The sequence below is a fragment of the Manacus candei genome, unplaced genomic scaffold, assembly GCF_025592945.1.
Source record: "Manacus candei isolate 608988 ecotype Guabito, Panama unplaced genomic scaffold, ASM2559294v1 h1tg000158l, whole genome shotgun sequence".
Taxonomy (NCBI): Eukaryota; Metazoa; Chordata; class Aves; order Passeriformes; family Pipridae; genus Manacus; species Manacus candei.
The window spans coordinates 204,675-226,698 of record NW_026138206.1 but is presented as its reverse complement, the minus strand read 5'-3'; the positions used below and the strand labels follow the sequence as shown (position 1 = coordinate 226,698).

General features: G+C 55.1%; 2 protein-coding genes across 2 annotated transcripts in view; both read left to right on the top strand.

Annotated features, from left to right (window-relative positions):
* Positions 1–13,008, top strand: part of SCN4A (sodium voltage-gated channel alpha subunit 4) — a 44,010-nt gene extending 31,002 nt beyond the window's left edge. The window contains exons 17-26 of the mRNA XM_051772706.1: positions 779–908; positions 1,221–1,375; positions 2,765–2,938; positions 3,644–3,766; positions 4,009–4,287; positions 5,527–5,580; positions 7,191–7,328; positions 8,288–8,392; positions 9,123–9,393; positions 9,842–13,008. Of these exons, the coding sequence (XP_051628666.1) occupies positions 779–908; positions 1,221–1,375; positions 2,765–2,938; positions 3,644–3,766; positions 4,009–4,287; positions 5,527–5,580; positions 7,191–7,328; positions 8,288–8,392; positions 9,123–9,393; positions 9,842–11,034 (2,622 nt within the window). The 3' untranslated portion in view covers positions 11,035–13,008. The remainder of the gene's footprint in view (positions 1–778; positions 909–1,220; positions 1,376–2,764; positions 2,939–3,643; positions 3,767–4,008; positions 4,288–5,526; positions 5,581–7,190; positions 7,329–8,287; positions 8,393–9,122; positions 9,394–9,841) is intronic.
* Positions 13,009–15,169: 2,161 nt separating this feature from the next.
* Positions 15,170–20,503, top strand: CD79B (CD79b molecule). Its single transcript, XM_051772701.1, has 6 exons — positions 15,170–15,551; positions 17,666–17,707; positions 18,631–18,939; positions 19,449–19,567; positions 19,840–19,881; positions 20,225–20,503. The coding sequence occupies exons 1-6, from the start codon at positions 15,485–15,487 to the stop codon at positions 20,321–20,323; spliced, it is 678 nt and encodes a 225-aa protein (XP_051628661.1). The 5' UTR covers positions 15,170–15,484; the 3' UTR covers positions 20,324–20,503.
* The last annotated feature ends 1,521 nt before the right edge of the window (positions 20,504–22,024 follow it).

Here is a 22,024-nt window from a genome sequence, read left to right as displayed (position 1 = left end):
TACCTATCCAAGATCTTCTGGTTCCTGCTGCTCCCAGGTAGGACAGGCAGGGCTGGGGATCTACTTTGTATTCAAGTGCTGCAGAAGGTCTTCTCGGAAAGCCAAAAAAAAAAAAAAAACCACAGAGGAAAAAGAATCCCAGGGGCTTGCCAAGGTTTTCTCTTGTCATCAGCCCCTCCGGGCCTTGCTGAGTGGTGTCTGGGAAGTCAGCCAAGCTGAGCTGTGGAGCAGGATGGAGCTGGAGAGAGGTATTTGGGATGCAGGTTTTGAACTTGGGTGAACCTCAGGCAAAGGGCCCTTCGGCACGAGCCGAGCCGGCAGGATGTGAGAGGAGTGCCATGGTGGCTTCTTAGGTTTCTGTAGGTCTTATTGCACCAAAGGGGTTTGGCAGAGGAATTCCTCAATGGGGACATGCAGAGCAGGAGGAGGAGGTGAGAAAATCAGCCTGAGGTGATGGTACAAGTAGATGGGAGGTGGACCTGCTGTGCTGGGAGGAAGGCTGGGGTGAGGGGACCTTTTGCTCCTCTGAAGCTGGATGAAAAGTGAAGCTTGTGAAAGCTCAGGTACCAACAACCCTCCAAGGTTTGCAGCCCTGGACAATTCAACAGCTTCACTCTGGGCCTTGGGGCATCCTCCAAGCCATGGGGTCCTACCAGCCAGCTGTCCTGGTACTGCCAGGTCTCTCCGCGGGCAGGAGGAGGGTGGCTGGAGGCAGCCAAAGCCCAGGAGTGTCCCTCCTGCAGGGCAGCCCAGCCTGAATCCTCCTGTCCCTCTGCAGAACCCCCTGTGCAGCGACAATGCCTCGTCCCTGTGCAGCACCGTGGATTACAAACCCCCCGCCCCCGAGGAGGAGGAGGTGGCAGAAGTGGCCGAGGAGAGCAACGAGCCCGAGGAGTGTTTCACCGAAGGTGAGGGGCCAAGCAGGGCAGGAGACCCTGTGGAGAGGGGCAGGGGGGTGTGGAGGGGCCAGTGCCAACCAATTCTTGCAGCATAAGGACCCCCAGGCTCACTGAGCTCAGCCCAAACTCCAAATCCTCCTGTACTGCCCCAGAGACGATCCCCATGGGGCTCCCCTCTTCCACCCCACCTAAGCCCAGCAGGGTCCTGCTCCAGCCTCCACCACTGACGGTTTGAAATGCCAATAAAAACCATGGATAGTGTCTCTTTGGTGGAAACACCCTGGCCAGGAGGTGACCCCCAGCTCTGTGTCCCACCCCCAGCCTGCGTGAAGCGGTTTCCCTGCCTCTACGTGGACGTCACCAGCGAGAAAGGGAGGATATGGTGGAACATCCGGAAAACCTGCTTCCGCATCGTGGAGCACGACTGGTTCGAGACCTTCATCATCTTCATGATCCTCCTCAGCAGTGGGGCACTGGTAGGTCCCACCTTCTGCCTGGTCCCACTTGCTCTGCAGCAGCTTCCCAGCACGGGGGAGCACAGGGAGGTGGGCAGGACCCGGGCTCTGGGTGTGTCCTGGTTGTCTCCTGTGCCGTCACACAGCTGTGGGCAGATGTTGGATTGAAAAGCCTGTTTGGCTCAGGTCTGTCCAATGCACAGCCTTGCAAGGGGGTCTAAACATACTCTAAGAGTTGTGGTGTGGCAACTCCTCCCCAGCATCCAGGGGCTGTTGGTCCATGGGCTCGAGGGATGTGACTGCAGCTCCCACTCCAGTTACTGATGTCAGCCACAAACTACCTTCTGCACCTTCTATTCGGCCTCACGTGGGCACTTGGTGTGTTCAGCTGGAGAAGAGGAGACCGAGGGGAGACCTCAGTGCAGTTCCAGCTGCCTGGGCAGGGGCAGAGGAGGGGCAGGGACTGAGCTCTGCTCTGGGGGGACCAGGGACAGCACCCAGGGAATGGCTGGAGCTGTGTCAGGGGAGGGTTAAGTTGGGTATTAGAAAGAGATTCTTCCCCCAGAGGGTGGTTGGGCACTGCCCAGGCTCCCCAGGGCAGTGGGCACAGCCCCAAGGCTGCCAGAGCTCAAAGATTGTTTGGATGACACTGCCAGGCACAGGGTGTGACTCTTGGGGAAGGTCCTGTGCAGGGCCGGGAGCTGGACTCGATGATCCTTGTGGATCCCTTCCAACCCAGCATATTTTGTGATTCCGTGACCTGGATGTCCATTTAAATCCACCTCATTAATAAGCTGTGTGTCAGCCTGTTGGCCTTCTGAATTTTTGGGCTGGACATAACCCAGAGGCCCCTGGAAAGACCAACCTCTCTGCAGGTTTGGAGGCGAAGAGAGAAGGAGGGAGAACAGAGGGACTGAGGGGGGTTTTCAGACATACTTTACATGTCTGCATCGTGCTCTGAGGTGCAGTTTGGGGATGTCTGAGGTTGTAGCTGGTGCCAGAATTGACAGCTGTGCTAAACGAGCTGTGCAACACCTGGTCACCACACCCGTACCTCTGACACCTCACACACCACGGGGGTGGAGCAGTCACCCAAAGTCCTGAGGGCGTTTTCAAAGCATCCAAAGGTGTGGGTTGGTGTCCTGGCTTTTGACTTCAGATGGGTGGGAATCTGATGCAGCTGGGCTTTTTTGCTCCAAGCCAAACACCACCCCACAAAGCCAACAGGAACTTGCAAACAAGAGTTAGGCCCCAAGTTGATTTGGTACATGAATAAATGCCACCCATCATCGGGCTCTCAGCTTCCCACGCTTCCCCAGGCCCGAGGGAAGCAGGTGTGGATGTGGCTGCCCTGGGAAGCAGCGGGTCTGATGGCAGAATGACTGTCACATAGCTCCGTGCCTCTTGCAGGCGTTCGAGGACATCTACATCGAACAGCGGAAGGTGATCCGGACCATCCTGGAATACGCAGACAAGGTCTTCTCCTACATCTTCGTCATCGAGATGCTGCTCAAGTGGGTGGCCTATGGCTTCAAGGTGTACTTCACCAATGCCTGGTGCTGGCTGGATTTCCTCATCGTTGATGTACGTGATGAGCACCTCTAGGGCCGGAGCCAAGGGGTTTGGGGGCATTAGGGGGTTGCAGCAGGCTGTTGGAAATGAACCCACACTGTATTTGAAAGGATAATGGTGTGGCTGTGGAACAAGGGCTGAGAACATTTGTTAAAATAATGGTCTTCCACGGGATGGACCATTTCTTTCCCTGGTTGCAGAAACCCTTTCAAACCACCTCTGTTTTACACCAAAGCCAAGAACAGCCTGTGCTGTTCTACGAGATCCCAATAGGGATATGAAGGGACATGGGGTTTCCTAAATGCTCCGTGACAGAGCAAGCTGTTCTTCCTGTGCAGTATTTCTGTGTCCCCCATAAGCTACACCCTCACACTCAAGAGGTGGGGACATCCTGCCCCATCCCTGGAAGTGTCCAAGGCCAAGTTGGACACTGCTTGGAACAACCTGGTCTAGTGGAAGGTGTCCCTGCCCATGGCAGGGGCATGGAACTGAATGAGCTTTGAGGTCCCTTCCAACCCAAACCGTTCTGGGATTCTGTGATCCTTGAGGTGGCTGGTCACCACAGACCCCAAGGACTCAATGTCTGTGACCCAAACCTAGAGCATGGCCACCAGCCTGAGGAAGTGCTGGGGAGAGAGGGAAGGCAGGAGCTGGAGGACGTGGCTTAGTTGTGTTTCCACCTGAGATGCTGCTAATCCCTTGGGCTGCTCCTTCCAGGTTTCCCTGGTCAGCCTGACAGCAAACTGGATGGGATACTCCGAGCTGGGAGCCATCAAGTCCCTGCGGACACTGAGGGCTCTGAGGCCGCTGCGCGCCCTGTCCCGATTCGAAGGCATGAGGGTGAGTGACTGCCCTGTGTGCTGCTGGCTCTGACATGGACACGCAACACTGCACCCTTCAGCAGCCACCTGCACCAGGGACACGTCCCAGCTGGTTTTCAGGGGCCTCCAGACCAAAGGGATGATGCTTTGGTCCAGTCTGAGTGCACTTGGTGCTGCTGGGGCACGGGCACGTGAAGGTCCAGGTCATCACTGGCCTGATGCCCCAGCCGGGTTCCTCCAGGGTCTCTTCTCCCCTTGCAGGTGGTGGTGAACGCCTTGCTGGGCGCCATCCCCTCCATCATGAACGTGCTGCTGGTCTGCCTCATCTTCTGGCTGATATTCAGCATCATGGGGGTGAACCTCTTCGCGGGGAAGTACTACAGGTGTGTCAACACCACCACGGGGGAGCTCTTCGACATCAGCGTGGTGAACAACAAGAGCGACTGCATGGCCCTGCTCCACACCAACGAGGTCAGATGGGTCAACGTCAAGGTCAACTTCGACAACGTGGGCTTGGGATACCTCTCCTTGCTGCAGGTGGTACGTACCAAGGGCAGCTGCCACCATCCGAGGTGCAGGGCAGCGTGGTTGGCGTCAGGGCTGGAGTGGCATGCTGCCCTGATGCCCACATGGGGTCTGTGAGCTGCTTCTTAGCTCCAAAACTGGGTTTTAACACCAAAAAACCACTACAGAGCCAAGGAGGAAAGGGGCAGGGTAGAGGATGGGAGGGGAAGGTGTCAGCAGGGAGCTGCTGCAGAGGATCAATAGCCCCAAACCTGGAGCTGCAAAGGGACCCCTGCACAGCACAGGATGCAGGAGGGAGGAGGAGAGGCTCTCTCTTACCCCCCTCACCCATCTGGAAAGTCCAGTCTGCCGTAGCTGTGGGCTGTGGAACTTTTACACAGGGAGGGTGACGACTGGAAAAAGGGGGCACGTGTCCCCTGCAGGTGGTGGGCGAACGCAGCCGAGTTCCACAGAACTCACCCCAGCTGAGCCAGGCAGCAAAGGGGAACTGCTCAGCACAGTTTTAGCAAAAATAGAGCTGTGGGCTCCGTTATGGGCCGGGCTGGGGCTACTCCCATCAGATCCACTGGCAGCTGCAGAATCGGAGCATGAGCCAGGCTGATCAACCTGCTTTTAAATTCAGCTTCCTCTTCAGTCTTGTTGTTCCATCAGATTCAGGAAACAAGATGTTCAGACCTTTTGTTTAACAAATCAGCAGCAAAAGGCTGTAACAGACGCAGTGTAGTCCCCATAAAAGGTGCAGTGTAGACCCCCACCCTGCTGGGATGGAAATCCAGCTGATTATGGAAACAGTGGCACAGAAGTCAGGGCTGTGGAGGTGACAGAGCTTGGGAGCAGGAGGGAGCCAGGGTGCAGCTCTGCTGTTGGGAAAATGTACTTTGGTTTGGGGAGAAGAGTCAATAACTTCTTTTCCCAGCCTGGCTGGCAGCAGTGTTTTGGGAAACAGTGGTAATCTCAGCCCCAGAACAGCCCAAGCATGTGCATGGGCAAATCTCCCTATTTCTGCATTGGGACATTTTTCTTGTGGATTCAAGTCATGTCCCCCTCTCCTGCCAGTCCCATGGAGAAGCTGTAACTCCAGGCTGAGCAGGAGTGCCCAGAGCTAAACGCCAGACACGCACCCATCACACTCCCTCCCCTCCCAGCCCCAAATACCTCCCAGAAAATATGTTCACCAGTTTCAGAGAATCATAGAGTCATTTAGGTTGCAAAATACTCTCAGGTCATTGAATTCGACCATTCCTGTTCCCTCAGGCAACCTTCAAGGGCTGGATGGACATCATGTACGCTGCCGTGGACTCACGCGAGGTGAGGGGACACACAGGGAGGTCTCACAACCAGCACCAAGTGCCATCCCAGGGGTTGATTCCTCATAGCAGACTGGGAACAGGGTCCTGGAGCTGAGCTGCAGCTCAGCACAGGCTGGGATGGATCCTCAGCTGCAGCATCACCTCTGGCTCTGCCCTTTGGTGCTGGGGGCTGCCTGCATCCCACCCATGGCTTCAGCAGGGACATGGGCTACAGACTGGGGACACCCACAGAATTTATCATATCATGGAATCCCAGAATGGTTTGGGTTTGAAGGGATCTTTTAAGATGAGCTTTAGCTCATCCAGTCCCACCCCCTGCCATGGGCAGGGACAACTCCCACTATCCCAGGATGCTCCAAGCCCCATCCAACCTGGCCTTGGACATTCCAGGGATGGGGCAGCCACAACATCCCCCCTGCTGAGGTGCCCAGCCTCAAAAAGAGCAGCCAGCTGAGTCCCTGTGCCACCCATGTCACTGTCACCTGCATCCCAGCTGCAGCCTGGCCCCCACACCAGGTTCCCACCCCACTCAGATACAGCTGGGGCTGAGTCCACTCCTTTTGGCTTCAGTTCAGAGTCCAAAATCCCTGCTCAGCCTGGAGGGGTCATCCTTCACCCTGCTGTGAGCTGATGCCCTCCATGTCCCCTCCAGCTGGAAAAGCTTATCCCACCCTGTAGAAAGTGCCTGGCTTGCCTTGAGCAATAAATGGGTTATGAAAACAAAGCAGCCAACATTTAACCTCTGGGTTAAATGGGTTATTAAAAAAACCCAACCAGCTGTTCTGAAGAGTGTCATGCAAAGGCTCATCATCTACCATGATCCATCCCCAACAGTGTCCATGTGGACACACACTGCCATGAGTTGATGCAGCAGGAAAGGCTTCCTGCTGTTCTCTAACAAACCAGGGAGGGTCATCCCACACACCCACGGGCCCGAACTCATTGTTTTCATTGCCTTTTTTTAAGCACCAGAAACAGCAGCTCTGCTCACCCCAGGGGCAGCTGCTGGTGCTCAGCTTCCAGGGCCCTGTGCAAACAGAGCTCAGGCTCCTGCCTCCCAGAGCACCTGGGGCAAAGAGCTGGTTTGGGAGCAAACCCACCCTGTCCTGCCAAGAGCTTGCTTCGAAATGGGGGAAGCCAGTGAGGACAGCTTGGCACGTCTCCAGCCAAATGCAGAGCAGAACTAAGGGATGCCCCTTGAGATGAGTGTTGCCCAAGGCTGCCAGGCTGAGCCACCCCCATGTGCTGGCATGGCAAATTAACCCACTTTTTCCTTTCCCCTCTTGGCTGTACTTCAGCCCTTGGAATGCTGACTGTTGAGAGGAAACTCAGTTTTGCTCATCGATATCTCTGCACCTGGGCATCCTTTCCTATTCCACAGCCCGTGCTGTGGGATCAGGGGTCAGCATTTCCTTGTCCCACCAGATGGTGTCACATGGGTGTCCCTTCCTGTGGTTGCTCCCACAGGGATCACTCAACCCACAGGGCCAAAAGTTGTGGAGCAGCCACCCCACAGCTCTGTCCCAACACCACGACCCCTTCTCCGGGGTTTTGGGGACACATTTTTGGGAGAGGATTAACCTCACATCTCCCCTCTCTCTTGGACAGATTGAAGAGCAGCCACAGTATGAGATCAACATCTACATGTACATCTACTTCGTCATCTTCATCATCTTCGGCGCCTTCTTCACCCTCAACCTCTTCATCGGCGTCATCATCGACAACTTCAACCAGCAGAAGAAAAAGATGAGTATTTTCTGGGTCCTGCAGTGCTGTTCTGTCTGGGGTGCTGGTCCAGGATGGAGGGTGAGGGGACCAGAGCCACCACGCCCAGGGCTCAGATGGATCCCAGGACTCTCATCCATTAGTGGCCCCCTGCGCTGGACAAAGGGCACATAAGGCTTGGTGTCCTGGTCATAGCATTTACACAGGACTTAATTCATGGCTGCAGGGGGTGGAGGCAAATGGAAACTGCATTTTCTTTTTCCTGTGCTATCACTTTTCCCATCCTGTGACCATTTCTCATTAATTTTCTATGCATCAAGTTGGGGCTCAAGTCCTGCTTTTGAACAAGTGGCACAGGACTAACACCTCAGGGTGCTGGAGCAGGGAAGCAGGAGGAGGGAGGGCAGGATGTTGTTGGTGCTGAGTGAGGTCCCAGCAGGACCACTGAGCCAGTGCAGAGAGCAGTGCCTGGCAGGAGCTTGGTTGGAGACACTTGGTGGGCAGGGACATGGTCAGAGATGTTTGGTGGGCAGGGACATGGTCAGAGATGTTTGGTGGGCAGGGACATGGTCAGAGATGTTTGGTGGGCAGGGACATGGTCAGAGATGTTTGGTGGGCAGGGACATGGTCAGAGATGTTTGGTGGGCAGGGACATGGTCAGAGATGTTTGGTGGGCAGGGACATGGTCAGAGATGTTTGGTGGGCAGGGACATGGTCAGAGATGTTTGGTGGGCAGGGACATGGTCAGAGATGTTTGGTGGGCAGGGACATGGTCAGAGATGTTTGGTGGGCAGGAACATGGTCAGAGATGTTTGGTGGGCAGGAACATGGTCAGAGATGTTTGGTGGGCAGGGACATGGTCAGAGATGTTTGGTGGGCAGGAACATGGTCAGAGATGTTTGGTGGGCAGGAACATGGTCAGAGATGTTTGGTGGCGAGAGGTGAATTCCAGAGACTAACAGCAGCGATTCCCTCTATACTTTGGAGGCAAAGACATCTTCATGACAGAAGAGCAGAAGAAATACTACAATGCCATGAAGAAGCTCGGCTCCAAGAAACCCCAGAAGCCCATCCCCAGGCCGTCGGTAGGTTGGGTTAATCCCCCTGGGGTGGAACATGCAGGGAACACTTCAATCCATCAGCTGTCCCAAAGGGAATGAGAAGGATCTGGGGAAGATCATTTGCAGGGCAAGGAGCCACATCCTGGCTCCCTGTTGCTACTCTTCAGACAGGAGCTCGCTAAGAGCTTGGGGCTTCAGAAGAAGTTGACATCAGGCCACCTCCTTTGGGTCTGCCCTTCAGCCCTGGCTTTGCTGGCAAGGGCATTGAGGGCATGTCTTTTGCAGGGATTTGGGTTTTCTCCTAGCTCAGCTCCCAGCTCCTCTGTGGAAGAGAGCTGGGCTTGGGGAAAGCTCAGCTTTCAACCCCCCTGGAAGGGACACTGGTCCAGCCAATGCATTCACAGCTGAAATTTGGGGTTGGGTTTGGTAGCCTTGCACAACTGAGGCCTTTTCCATGTGTTTATTTGTGCCCTGTTAACTGTGGATATAACTAGAAAGTGACTGTTCTCCATGCCCACACCTCCTGATCATGGTGTTACCAATGGGCTCCATCCTGTGAGGTGCTGGGTATCCTCCCCCCATAACTTCTGGGGCTGTGAGACCTGTACCAGCCACAACCCTGAGGCTTTAAGTGCTCTTTTAAATGCGGTTCCTTCTTCTCTTTCTGTTTGTGTCTTTTATTTTGTGTGTGTCTATCCTGTGGTCCCACCTCACCTCTGGTGCTCCATCATCACCCCCGTGGCCCCTACGGCAGAACAAGTTCCAAGGGAAGGCGTTTGACTTCGTTACCAAGCAAGTGTTCGACATAACCATCATGATCCTGATTTGTCTTAACATGGTGACCATGATGGTGGAAACAGATGATCAAAGCGAGCTCAAAACATCTGTGCTCTACAAGATAAACCTGGTCTTCATCGTCATCTTCACCGGGGAGTGTGTGCTCAAGATGTTTGCCCTGCATTACCACTTCTTCACCGTTGGCTGGAACATCTTTGACTTTGTGGTGGTCATCCTCTCCATCCTAGGTGAGTCCTGCTGGTCCCTCCAGTTCCTCAGGGATCCCACTGGATAATGAAGAGTGGAAATGATCTCACCAATCCACAGCCACAAAGCTGCTACTGGCCCCCTCTTACACCCACGCTTTGAGCAGGGCCAAGCCAGCAGGACCCTGAGACAAGAGGGGTGTGAGGCCACCCCATGCCACCAGCTGGGTGAGGGGCTGGGGATGTCTCTTGCTCCTCCTTGGTGCTATTCCCCCTTCTCTCCATGCTGCTGAAATGGAGCAGCCAGTGTTTAACCCTTGTGTCAACCCTGTGCTCAGAGTTTATTTTTTTATATGTCCCCTCTGTCCCCAGAGGAGCAGAGTGTTGTGTACCATCAGGGGTGGCCTCACATCCCTGTGTCTGCCCAGCTCTGGCATATGATGGTGGCTGCAGAGCAGGGCAGACTCACCTCTCCTTCATCCCTTCCCAGGTATCGTCCTCTCCGACATCATAGAGAAGTACTTCGTGTCACCCACCCTCTTCAGGGTCATCAGGCTGGCCAGGATCGGCCGTGTCCTCCGGCTGATCCGAGGGGCAAAAGGCATCCGGACTCTCCTCTTTGCTCTGATGATGTCCCTGCCTGCCCTGTTCAACATCGGCCTCCTGCTTTTCCTCGTCATGTTCATCTACTCCATCTTCGGGATGTCCAACTTTGCCTACGTGAAGAAGGAGTCGGGGATCGATGACATCTTCAACTTCGAAACCTTCGGGAACAGCATCATCTGCCTCTTCCAGATCACCACTTCAGCAGGGTGGGACGGGCTCCTCAACCCAATCCTGAACAGCGGCCCCCCGGACTGCGACCCCGAGCTGGAAAACCCTGGAAGTTCGGTGAAAGGGAACTGTGGGAACCCCTCCATCGGCATCTTCTTCTTCTGCAGCTACATCATCATCTCCTTCCTCATCGTGGTGAACATGTACATCGCCATCATCCTGGAGAACTTCAACGTGGCCACGGAGGAGAGCAGCGAGCCCCTCTGCGAGGACGACTTCGAGATGTTTTATGAAACCTGGGAGAAGTTCGACCCGGACGCCACCCAATTCATCGCCTACAGCACCTTGTCTGACTTTGTGGACACCTTACAGGAGCCACTGAAGATTCCCAAGCCAAACAAGATCAAACTCATCACCATGGATCTCCCGATGGTTGCTGGGGACAAAATCCACTGCCTGGACATCCTCTTCGCCCTGACTAAGGAGGTGCTGGGAGACTCGGGAGAGATGGATGCCTTGAAGGCCAGCATGGAGGAGAAGTTCATGGCTGCAAACCCCTCGAAGGTTTCCTATGAGCCCATCACCACCACTCTGAAAAGGAAACACGAGGAAGTGTGTGCCACCAAGATCCAGAGGGCCTTCCGGAGGTACCTCCTGAGGCGCTCGGTGAAACAGGCGTCCTACATGTACAGGCAGAGCAAGGACGAGGACACCCTGGGTGAGGATGCGCCCGAGAAGGAGGGTCTGATTGCCACCAAAATGCAGGAGATCTACGGGAACAGTGGGACAGAGGTGGAGACAACCCCTGCCATTGGCCTCGAGCCCATTCCCAGCTCAGAGACGCGAGGTGCTCCTGAGGAAGCAAAAGCTTGGGAGAAGGAGCGCGTGGTGAAGGAGTCGCTGGTGTAACAGAAGGAGCTTCCACCTCTGGCCCAGCCTGAAGAGGCTTCATTTGTATCTCCTGCCCAAGAGCTCTTCCATGCACAGATCACCAGATCTTATATATTGAGCTAATTTCAGATGTTTCAAGCAGCCACCTTTCGAAGCAGGATCTCCTCCCGGGTTTTCCAGCTCACTGCACTTGCAAAGAGTTTAATTATTTTTCTTATGAGAACTGAATGTGAAAGCTGTTGTTGGTGAAAGAGAAACATGTTAGTTTTGAAATGATCTCATCACGGTAACGATGTTTTTCAGACATTAACAAAAGAGTATGTACATTTAAGGTAATTATTTATTAATGTTATTTCACAATTAAGAGATTTTCTTGTATATTATTCTTCCAGACTGCAGCCAAGCAACCAGTGAAAGATGAGCCAAGTGAAATAACATTAAGAATAATTACAGAAAACACAAGGTTTTGTGAACAAAAATCTCCAAAGTCTTAAAGTAGCACCTTTCTTTTGAACCTTTGAATAAGCTTGATGATTATTTTTTTTGTTACCTACAGAGAAAGTGCAATTATGTCTTAAAAATTGGTTTGCATAGCCAAAACAAAGCATCTGCAGAAATGTTCTCAGGGTTAAATATCAGGTTTTCGAGGTCTCTGAATACGCATTGAAACCATAAATCATTCAGGGCTCTGTGATACGAATGTAAACACTATTCATAGTCATGTTTTTTCTCTGTTTTCCTGTTTCATCCAGGTTTTGTGGCAGGAAAGCAATGGGCAAAGGTAGGGTTTGGAAAACCTCCTCCAAGAATCCCCAGTCTCTGTGACAAAACCTTCTAGGGTTTTTTCTAGCCCCTAGCCCTCTAGCAAGAGGAAATGTCCTGTTGGAGTGCTCTTGGTTGGCGTTCCCAATGTCCTCTTCGTTAGTGTTAATTAAGGAGATGAGCCCCCAGGGATTGGAGTAGGTGTTTGGATGAGCCTTTCCATGAGCTGCTTCAGTGGGGTCCCTTAAATCCCACACAGGCCCCGGGGGGCTCAATGCAATGAATGCTCCTACCAGGGTGTGAATCCCAAAATCCTCAAGCAGAGATTCCTTCCCTTGGCTGGGGCTCCAGAGAGGATCCTGTGGCACGTGCTGGGGTCTCTGTAGAGCTGGATGGGGCCATTCAGGTCCTCACCAGGAAATCTCTAGGTAGAGGAGTGTTTTCCCGTGGGGAAAAAGGGTTTTGCTGCTCTTTAAACAGGTGGGCAAAAAGAAAGAAAACCAAGAAAAATGGCACTGGCACAGGTTGCCCAGAGGAGCTGTGGATGCCCCATCCCTGGAAATGTTCAGTTCCAGGTTGGATGGAACTTGGAGCAACCTGGTCTAGTGGAAGGTGTCCTTGCCCATGGCAGGAGGCTGGAACTTTAGACTGAAGATGAGCTTTAAGGTCCTTCCAACCCAAACCGTTCCACGATTCTACGAAAAACACACAAAAGGCCCCGAGTTCACCTCTGACCACCTTCTGCCTTCAAAAGGGAAAAAAAAAATCCTCATGAGATCAAAAACAACCACGAACCAAAACCTCTTCCACTTAAAACAAGGGCTGCTTCTTGAAACCAAAGGGTCTGTCTTTTTTGTATGATTATAATTAATTTCTTTTCTCGGGCTGATTTGGGCGCTGAGCCGTTCCGGATGCCCCACGTTCAGGCTGGCCAGGAGCGGTGCTGAGCTTGCTTGTACCCACGTGTCATCCCATAGCCTTGTGCCTTCTTTTCTGTGTTGTTGCTCCCTGGAGCAGGAGCCTGAGCTGGTGTCAGCGGCGTTTCCGTGGGGAGCATCCCCGGCACGGCGGTTCCCAGCCCGGGCTGTGCTTCACAATCGATGCTGCTTGTACGTACGTGTCAGTCAGTGATGGGAAAAGTGCCACAGAGCAGGATTTGTGTGAGCTAAAGCCGTTTTACTTTGTACCTTTCTTAAAATAAACAACTGTAAATGATCTGTTATTACGATACCAAGTGCGTTGGGGTGTGTTAGAGGGGGGAAATGTTTTCCCTGAACTGGGAGGGGTGAACAGCCCCTCCCTTTGCTCCAGGCCTTGGCCTTGGACCTGCCATCCTCAGCAGAGCCTGGTGGTCTGATCCTGCACTAGAGACCCCCAGGCAGGTCCAACCCAGCCCCCAGAGCTTCTGCTCTGCTGACAAATCCATCCCCTGGAGCCCTCAGTGCTCACAGCGATGAACCCAACTCTGGGAGCTACAGGAGATGCTGCTGCAGGTTCCAAGGAGAGGGGTGGGCTTGGAGGAGGTGCAGACCCCCTGAGCTGCCCCATGGCAGGCTCTGTGGGGCCAACCCCCCCCAGCAGCCATGTGGGAGCAGGTCAGCATCATGGGGAGAAGGCAGTGATGGGCGAAGGAGGTTCCTGCGTCAGTGTGTGGCTGGAGGAGGAGACACCTCTGGGACTCGGTGACGTCCCCGAGGGACATGGCATGGCTGTGTTTTTGCTCTTGCTGGAACAGCTCGTCCCAGGGCTGGTGTAATTCAAGTTGGGAGCAGCGTGGTACCAACGCAGCCAGGGGGCTGGAGCGGGGAGGTGGCACAGCCCAGGAAAGGACAGAGGTGAAACCCAAACCCTGATGAATAGGGACGGGCTGGGGAAGGTGCAGCTGCCCAGCAGTGGCTCTGGACTGTGGGTTATGGAGTCAGGGTGGTCCAGGAGAAGAGGCATGAGGACACAGGACCCTCCCCACGGGACCACCAGGTCCCTCTGCATCCCTTGTCACATGTTACTGCAAACACAGGGGACTTCCAGGGGAGACCAAGCCCCTCCAGCCCAGGTCTGTGCCTGTTCCAGGGTGCCAAGGAGCCCCCGGGCAGTGCAGTGGGTGATTTGGCCACTGTCACTGCAAACCCTCTTTAGCTTGTGCCCTGCTCCTGGTTTTACCTTGCAGGGCTTTCCCAGGCGCTTCCAGCATCCCAGCTCCCCTCTCCAGCCCCAGAGCCTGCTAAAACCCCCTCCAGTGCCCACCAAGCACGTGGGCATCCCATTGCCTTTGCCCTGCTGGGATGTCATGACCAGGCTCTGCTCTTCCAGCAGGACCCGGGGGGTGGTGGCAGCAGGGACTGAGTGACACAGCCCCTTCTCCTGCAGTGCCAGGAGAAGGCACCCCTCCCATCGTCCCTTTTTCCCCCACGGAGCCAGTATTTCTCTAGAAAACTTTATTTCTCTTCTTTTCTGTCCCTTTGCACACAAGGTGAGGCTCGAGCTGGTTCCCAGCATCCGCCGGATGCTCGGGACTGGCAAAAAAACCACCAAACTTGCAGAAGATGAAGGTTTGGGGAGGCCCCAGGCAGTGGCACCCAGACTCTGGGGACCAACATGACTGGCAAAAGTACCCAAAGGTGTTTTTCACTTGAAGTCACAGCTCAGTGCTCACCTGCAGCCACTAAAGTGCTGCAGCTCAGGGGGCACAGCACGGAGGGAAACCATGTCATGCATCAAAATTCACCTTGGGGTGCCTCGCTGTGCTTCCCCAGAGTCTGTCTGTCTCCAAAGGATTCTTGGAGAAGGGTCTTGGTCATGGAAAATGGGGTGTGAAGCACCCACAACACCCAGGCATGGCTGGTGGCCAGGGAGGTGAGACCTTATTTTGGCCATCTCTTCCCCCCTTCTCTTCTCCCTGGAAGTGTTTAAAAAACCTGTGGATGTGGCACTTGACGACATGATTTAGTTGTGAACATGGGTTGACAGCTGGACTTGATATTGAAGGTCTTTTCCAACCTTAACAGTTCCATGATTTTATGACTCTGGATTTCACTTTTCCCTGGAAGGGCAGCTGCAGGGACTCTCTGGGGTGCAGTAATGGCAGTACATCCATAAGTACATCCACAATTAACTCCATAAACATCCTCTGTTCCTACCCCTGCTCCAACTCTTGGCAACTGGGCCAACATCAACCCCTGCCCACCACCTGAAGGGCCAAACACCCTGGAGGGGATCTTTGGAGCTTGGGGGAAGCACTGGAGGTCACCCCCATCCTCTGTCCCCCAGGGATGTGGCCAGGAAGAAGTCACATCCTGCTCCTTGGACTCATCCCCTGTGCTCATCCCAGGCTTGGCATCACCAAGTGCTTTGCAGCCAGGGCTCCTCTCCAGCTCTGCTGCAGATCCACAGCAGTCCTGGTCACCTCCATCAAATATCAGCACCACGGTGGGCACAGCCTGGGGACACGAGGATGGGCAGCGCCCGGGGACACGGGGCTGGACAGTGCCCAGGGCACAGGCACCTGCTGGCCCAGCGTCTGCACTGCATTCAAAACCAGCCCCGAGGGGAAAGTCCCCAGCAGGAGGATTTACATGAGCAGGAAAGGGGCCGTCTCGCGCAGCAGCACTTTGCCATTTTTAGGTCCCGGGGCCGGGCCGGCGGGAGCAGCCGCTGCGTTTTGCAGAAGCAAAGGCTGGATGTGTCTCCCTGCCCCGTGGGGTGAAACATGGCTGATCTGTGCATGAGGCTCTGGGTGCTCCAGGTGAACCTCTGGCTGCTGGCTCTGGTCACAGGTAGGCATCAAAGGGGGTTTGCACTTCAGAGCGAGGAACCGTGTGCCCAGGGGATGCACTGGCATGAACTCTGTGCCCAGGGGATGCACTGGCATGAACTCTGTGCCCAGGGGATGCACTGGCATGAACTCTGTGCCCAGGGGATGCACTGGCATGAACTGTGTGCCCAGGGGATGCACTGGCATGAACTCTGTGCCCAGGGGATGCACTGGCATGAACCGTGTGCCCAGGGGATGCACTGGCACGTGTCCCCTGCTTGGGGGCTTCACCCAGCTCTGCCTTTCACTGTGTCAGTTTTAAGCTTTGCTCTGGCCTCTCTCAGTCCTGCTCTGAGCTGGAAGCCTCCCAGGTGCAGCAGAGCCCGGGGGGGGGGACACACACAGGGCTCAGGACTCAATGCCCGCCTCAGGTTTTAGGTTTTGCTTCCCACTGGGGTGTGGAGACAGGGCACGTTCTTGGCTGGTCAGCTGGCTCTGGCAGGAGCCCAGCACCAAGTGGGTGCAGGGCCTGCCTGGCTGTGGTTGCAGGTGTCAGGAAAGAAGGGTTGTTGTGGTCTTTTTAACCATTTTTTGCTCTCAAAGACCTGAGGATGGGGCTGGCACATCATTGAGGCCATGGCCAAGCCACAGCCCTTTGCTCTGTGGGGTTCAGTGTCTGGGAGCAGAGGAGAAATGGGAGGGAAATGGCTTTTGGGGGAGATTTGTGGGCCCTGTGTGAACATCCCTGTGCTGTTCCCCTTGGCATCCCCATGGAGAAGCAGCAGATAATCCAGAACATGACTCCTGTCCCCTTCCAACGCCCCTTGCCTGCTGCAGGGACACCCACGAGAATCTGCAGCAGATCCCACACAGATTCCTTGGCAGGGGAAACTTGGGCCCATGGGAGGAAGGGCATTTAAAGTGTTTCTGTGTTGGCCACACAAGTCCAGTAGGGATTTGAGGTCGCAGGGTTTCAACGTGGCTCTCATGGTGACTTCAGGGGAGGAAAGGGGAAGCTCAGTCCACCTGTGGCTGCAACAGAACTCCTGGTTTGGAAGGGTGTGAAGGCCTTCAGGGTGAGGAGCCAGCCTGGTCTTCATTTAGAAACACCAACAGAACACGGAGAGCAAAGCCCTGAGTCTCACTGACTGGTGGCACCACAGGTGACAGGGACATGTACCCAGCACACAGCCTGGAAAAAATGAAATGGGGCTGGAAGGGAGAGTTCACCTGTAGAGATGTCAGTGCTGGAGGAGAACAGGGCAGCACCGACCTGGAAGGAGCTCTGGTACAGGCAGAGGGGCCCAGGACCAAGCCAGGATGTGCCTGGGGCAGGGGGGGTCTGCAACAAGGTGGCATAGGTTGGGGTGAAGCTTGGGCTGGGGAATTGAACCTCTCTTCTTCTTCTTTGTCTTCTTCTTCTTCTTCTGGGGGTGGTTTGCAGCTGCCCCAGCGTGCTGGGAGGTGGTGCAGCCCCCACCTCCATGCCGGCCTCTCCACGGCGAGGTCTGGCAAATCTTCACCAGAGGCAGAGTGGGCACTGAAGCGGGGCAGTAAACAGGGCTGGGGCTTCCTGCGCAGCTGCAGCAAGAGGAACCGAGGCACAGGGGCACTGGAGCTGTGGGCAGAGGCACCCATGGGGGCTGGGGGGTCCCCACCTCACCCCGCTTCCTGCGCTGCATCGCAGGCCCCACAGCTCCTGCCACAGCCCTGGTCCCGAGGGGCCGTGTGGTCACAGGGTCTGAGAACCCCCCTGGCCATCACAGGGCTCTGAATCCAGGGAAGTCCCAGCAGGGGAAGTGTTTCTGTTTGATTCAGAGTGTAAATAGAGAGGGTGAGTGTCTGGACCCTTCCAGAGAGGCATCAGCCTCGGGATCATTAATAGTGAAGGCGGTTTTCACTGGGGTGTCAACCCAAAAACAACTTGGAGAAGATTCAGGAGACAGGATGGAAACAGAAGGGTTTGTACCCAAATCTCCACTGCCCCATGTCCCCTGAGCAGGGCTCTGTTGATGCTCCCCAGCACTCCAGCCCATATGGAGTGGGCACGAAGGACCCATGGCTCCTGCCATTCCATGGGGGACACCCTCCCTGAGCTCCTGGCCACTATCTCAGGGCTCTTCTTCTGTCTTGCAGGTGGGATCTCAGCAGACAAGAACAACACCAGCAACAGCACAGGTATGGCTCAGACCCACTGGGCTCTTCCCCCGTGTGTGTCCCCAGGGTCCCTCCCACCCCCACTGGCCACGGTCCCTGCAGGCTGTGACCTCCTCCGTGGCACATCCCCAGCCCTGCACCTTCCTCTCCCTCCACAAAGCCAGATCTGTTTTGTCTTTCCTAAGCACCCACACATTTTCCCTCTGCATTTGCAGAGGATGTTGCACGAATAAGCCTTTCCTTGGCACCAGGCACTGGGCTCGTGCCACAGCACTTGTGCCACAGCACTTGTGCCATTCCCCCCCACGGGGCTCTAAGCATGAAATTTGCAACCCAAAGGAGCCCTCAAACTCACCACTCTGGGACCAAAACATGGCAAAAAAACAAAAACAAAACCAAAAAACCCAAAAAAACAAAATACAGCAAAATGCAAAAACTGTGGAAGTCTGAGAGAAGTCAGATGGGGAGATGGGGCTGTCTCAGCAATGCTCTGTGGTGCCAGCACTGGCTGTAATCTGGGAGCTGGGATTTACAAGATGTACACAGAGAGTGGTGGGAGCAGCACCACAGTATTGGAGTGAAGCCATTCCCACAGAAAACGGAGTTTCCATTAAAAGTGTGTTTCCACCAAAAGGCTCCAATTTCAGAGAATCACAGAATATCCTGAGCTGGGAGATGATCCTGGGTCCACAAGGATCATCAAGTCCAACTCCTGACCCTGCACACAACACCCCAAATCCCACCAGGAGCCTGGGAGCACTGCCCAAGCAATCCTCGAGCTCTGGCAGGTTTGGGGCCATGACCACTACCCCAGACAGAGATAATTCAAAACCAAAGCTGAATGCTCAAGAGCAGTATAATCCATGAAAGCGGGGAGCTCCTGATGTGGGAGATGCTGGGGGCTCTCGGGGGTGCCAGGTCTGTGACTGCTCCTGTCCCTGCAGGCAGTGTGTGCCCCACCGTGCACCAGCACCCACGGTACGTGGCCGTCAAGAAGAACATGCCCATCTACTTCATCTGCTACTCCGACAACCCCGGAATCATGCAGTGGTACAAGACAGCAGAGGACAGTGAGAACATCTGTGGGCTGGATAGTAACACCTCCCAGTACACCATCAACAGGACAGACTCCTTCATCAACCTCACCATCCTCAGTGTCACCTTTGAGGACAGTGCAATCTACGTGTGCGACAGAAAGAACGTCCTGGAGAAGAAGCACCTGCATGCGTGTGGGACACAGCTCCGAGTCTTGGGTGAGTGGGAGCTCCCAGGGAATGTTCTTTCTCCTTCTCCTCTCACCCTTCCACCTCCATGTGAACCCCACATCAGGCTCCTACACACCCACCTCTGCCTGTGCTGGTGGGACCCCTCAGATACAACCATGGGTTGTTGTTCCGTGGCACCACGTGGTTCCTCATTGCCAGCACCAAACAGCAGGACAACCCTCCCTGCTTTGCCCTGGCATGTCCATCCTGCAAAAATACACCCCAGGGACCACATTTCTCTAATAAATCAGATTTATCCTGCTCCTGGCCAGTGGTGGGTTCTGCCCAAATTGTCTCATCCCAGAGATGGTCCCTGATGCCAATCCTGGGGGCAGTTTACAGTGCTCTGGTCTCTCCCAGTCTGGAGGACATGTCACCCTGGTCCCTCCATCCACCTTTGCTGACACACCAACCTGTGGCCATGGTGAGCTCATCCCCAGTCCCTGGGAGCCTGGCACAGAGGTGAGATTGGGCTCTCCCCGTGATGTTGCTCCCAGGTCACAGCAGCCTCAAGCAGATGCAGAACAGGAACACCCTGAAAGATGCCATCATCATCATCCAGTCCATCCTGCTTGTCATCTTCATCAGCATCCCCATACTCCTCTTGCTGGATAAAGTAAGTGACAGTGTCTGCAGCAGTGGGGATGTCCCCAGCTGTGCCACTGTGGTGCTCACAGCAGTGTCCTCCATTCTGGGCAGGACAGTGAGGGGGCTGGGGATGGACCAGCACCGATTTTGGGGCTAAAGTGGGGAAACAAGCATCTAAAATGCTGTGTGGGACTACGTGGATTTGCCTGTGGAAGTGGTGGGACCTGACCTGGGGGACCAGGGCTGGGGACAGGGGATCCTGGTGGGGCTGACACCAACCTGTGACTCTCTTCTCCATAGGGTGAAGACAAGAAAGGCCCAGAGGAGGACCACACCTATGAGGTAATTAATTACAGAAGGACCTTTCTAACATCAACCTGGGCCTTGAAACAGGGAGTTGTGCCTTTGCTGGATGTCTGCTGGATGTCACCAGCCCCTGTAGCCTTCCTCCTTGGGAACCTTCCTCCCAAGTTCACATCAGCCAGAAAGAGCTGCTCGTAGAACCAAGCCAAGCTCAGAGCACAGCCAGCCATCTGTCTCCATCTTCTCCCTGCCAGAAGCTGCTCCAGTCTTGGGGAGAACAGCCTGGAAATGGATCCCCACTCGGAGGTCCTAAGGGGGGGATGTGCTGTAGATGGAACCATGGTCCTCCTGCCACGTTTCAACCTCCTTCTTATCTGTGCAGGGGCTGGAGGTGGAGCAGATGGCCACCTACGAGGACATCACTCCTTTCCGGGACGTGAAGGCCAAGTGGACAGTGGGGGAGCACCCGGGTGAAGAGTGAGGGGTCCTGCACCCACGGCCAGGCCGGCACCAACACCCTGCCAGGACCCTGCCAGGACCTGTGGGAGTGGATCCCCCAGACCACAGCTCTGCCAGGCACCTGGATCCCGGGCTGCAATCCTGGGATTGCAAACCACCCCCAGCAGCCCTGCCCGGGGCTGGGATCCTGCTGCCCTCGGGCACTCGCTTTGCTGGGCACACGAGGCTGCCCTGCCCCGGCTGTCGCTGTCCCTGTCCCACTGATGAACCCCTAAACTAGAAATGAACCCCTGTGTAGAAATTAGGAGCCACCTGTGATCCCCCCAGCAGCAAAATGGCCCCACAACCTGGGCAGACACACCACGCCTGGGCAGCCCCACACCCTGGGCAGACCCACACCCTGGGCAGACCCACACCCTGGGCAGCCCCACAGCCTGGGCAGCCCCACACCCTGGGCAGCCCCACACCCTGGGCAGCCCCACACCACAGGCAGGCCCACGGCCCAGCCCTGAGCTCCTGTGTGGTTAATGCAATGGAAGTACTGGGGAAAAGTGAGTGTCCTCCAGTCCCACCATCCCCGGGAAGGAGAGGACCAGGCATGACCCATCTCCAGCTGCAAGGACCCTCCTGGGCTGTGAGCCCCTGCTGCAGCCCTGGCAGAGGAGCCGAGGTGTGCAGCGCCGTGTGAGTGTTATGAGGAGTGAATTTGGGGCCACTCTTTACCTGTCAAGTCATGGATGTGTCCACAGGCCAAGCTGGCAGATATCTGAGATGGAGTAGCCTCCAAAAGCACCTCTTTCTCCCCAAAGACTACAAGGGAAGTTGGGGAGACAGGTCTCAGCCAAAGGCTTGCTCCTCCCCAGGCAAGAGCTGGCCCATGTCACAAGGACATCCCCGTGGTGAGGGACACGTGTGGCCTCAGAACCTACAGGAAAGCTGTAAACTGTGGGACACAAACCTCCAACTGCATTTTGAAGCCCTAATAAAGGTAATGGATAAACCTCATCCTGCTCCCTCCTGCTGTGCCCGGTCCAGGGCTGTCCCTTAAGCCTGGTGCCAGTGCCCTGGGGTGCCCTGGGAACAAGCAGCAGTTTTTCATGGGTCCAGCTTAGCTAGAAACCAAACTTCACCCCTTCAAACGTCCCCCTGAGGGTGGGCAGGGATGGAAAGGAGCATCTCCAGGATCCAAAGCACGAGAACAGGGTCCAGGGCCAGGAGCTCCACTCGTGGCTGCATCTGGTCTTGCAGGAGAGGCTAAAAAACATCTGGAGAGGAGTAGAGCGGTGCTAATTGGGTTTGTTAATAAAACTATCTCGGCACAGCAGCAGCAGCTGCAGGGGGGGTGGGCTCAGGGCCAGCTGGGCACCTAAACCAGGGCCGGGGGGCCAGAGGGGTTGGCTGGAGGAGGCAGCACAAGGGGGTGACAAGAATGTTGTGGCTTAAACTGCTGTCACCCTCAGAGAGCCCAGGGCCCCCATGCCCCTATGGCTCACAACATTTGGGCCTCCAAGAAGCAGCTGGAACTGCTCCACACCCCAAAACAGCCAGAGGAGGGTAAAATTATGAGCAAACAGGGTTTTTCAGAAGGAACAGGATGGTTCTTGTTTACCAACAAACCACCTCCATGGAAAACCAGAATTCTGTTTAAATAGCACAAAACCAGCATTTTGAAATTGATTTTTGCTAATTAAATAAAACTACCCCGAACTAGTTCCACCACATG

What these genes read in the sequence shown, in the direction of transcription:
- CD79B (XM_051772701.1), top strand. Translation starts at nt 15,485, where the DNA reads ATGGCTGATCTGTGCATGAGGCTCTGGGTGCTCCAGGTGAACCTCTGG. An exon ending in GACACAGCTCCGAGTCTTGG is followed by an intron (nt 18,940 to 19,448) that starts GTGAGTGGGAGC and finishes TGTTGCTCCCAG; the next exon opens with GTCACAGCAGCCTCAAGCAG. An exon ending in TACTCCTCTTGCTGGATAAA is followed by an intron (nt 19,568 to 19,839) that starts GTAAGTGACAGT and finishes TCTTCTCCATAG; the next exon opens with GGTGAAGACAAGAAAGGCCC.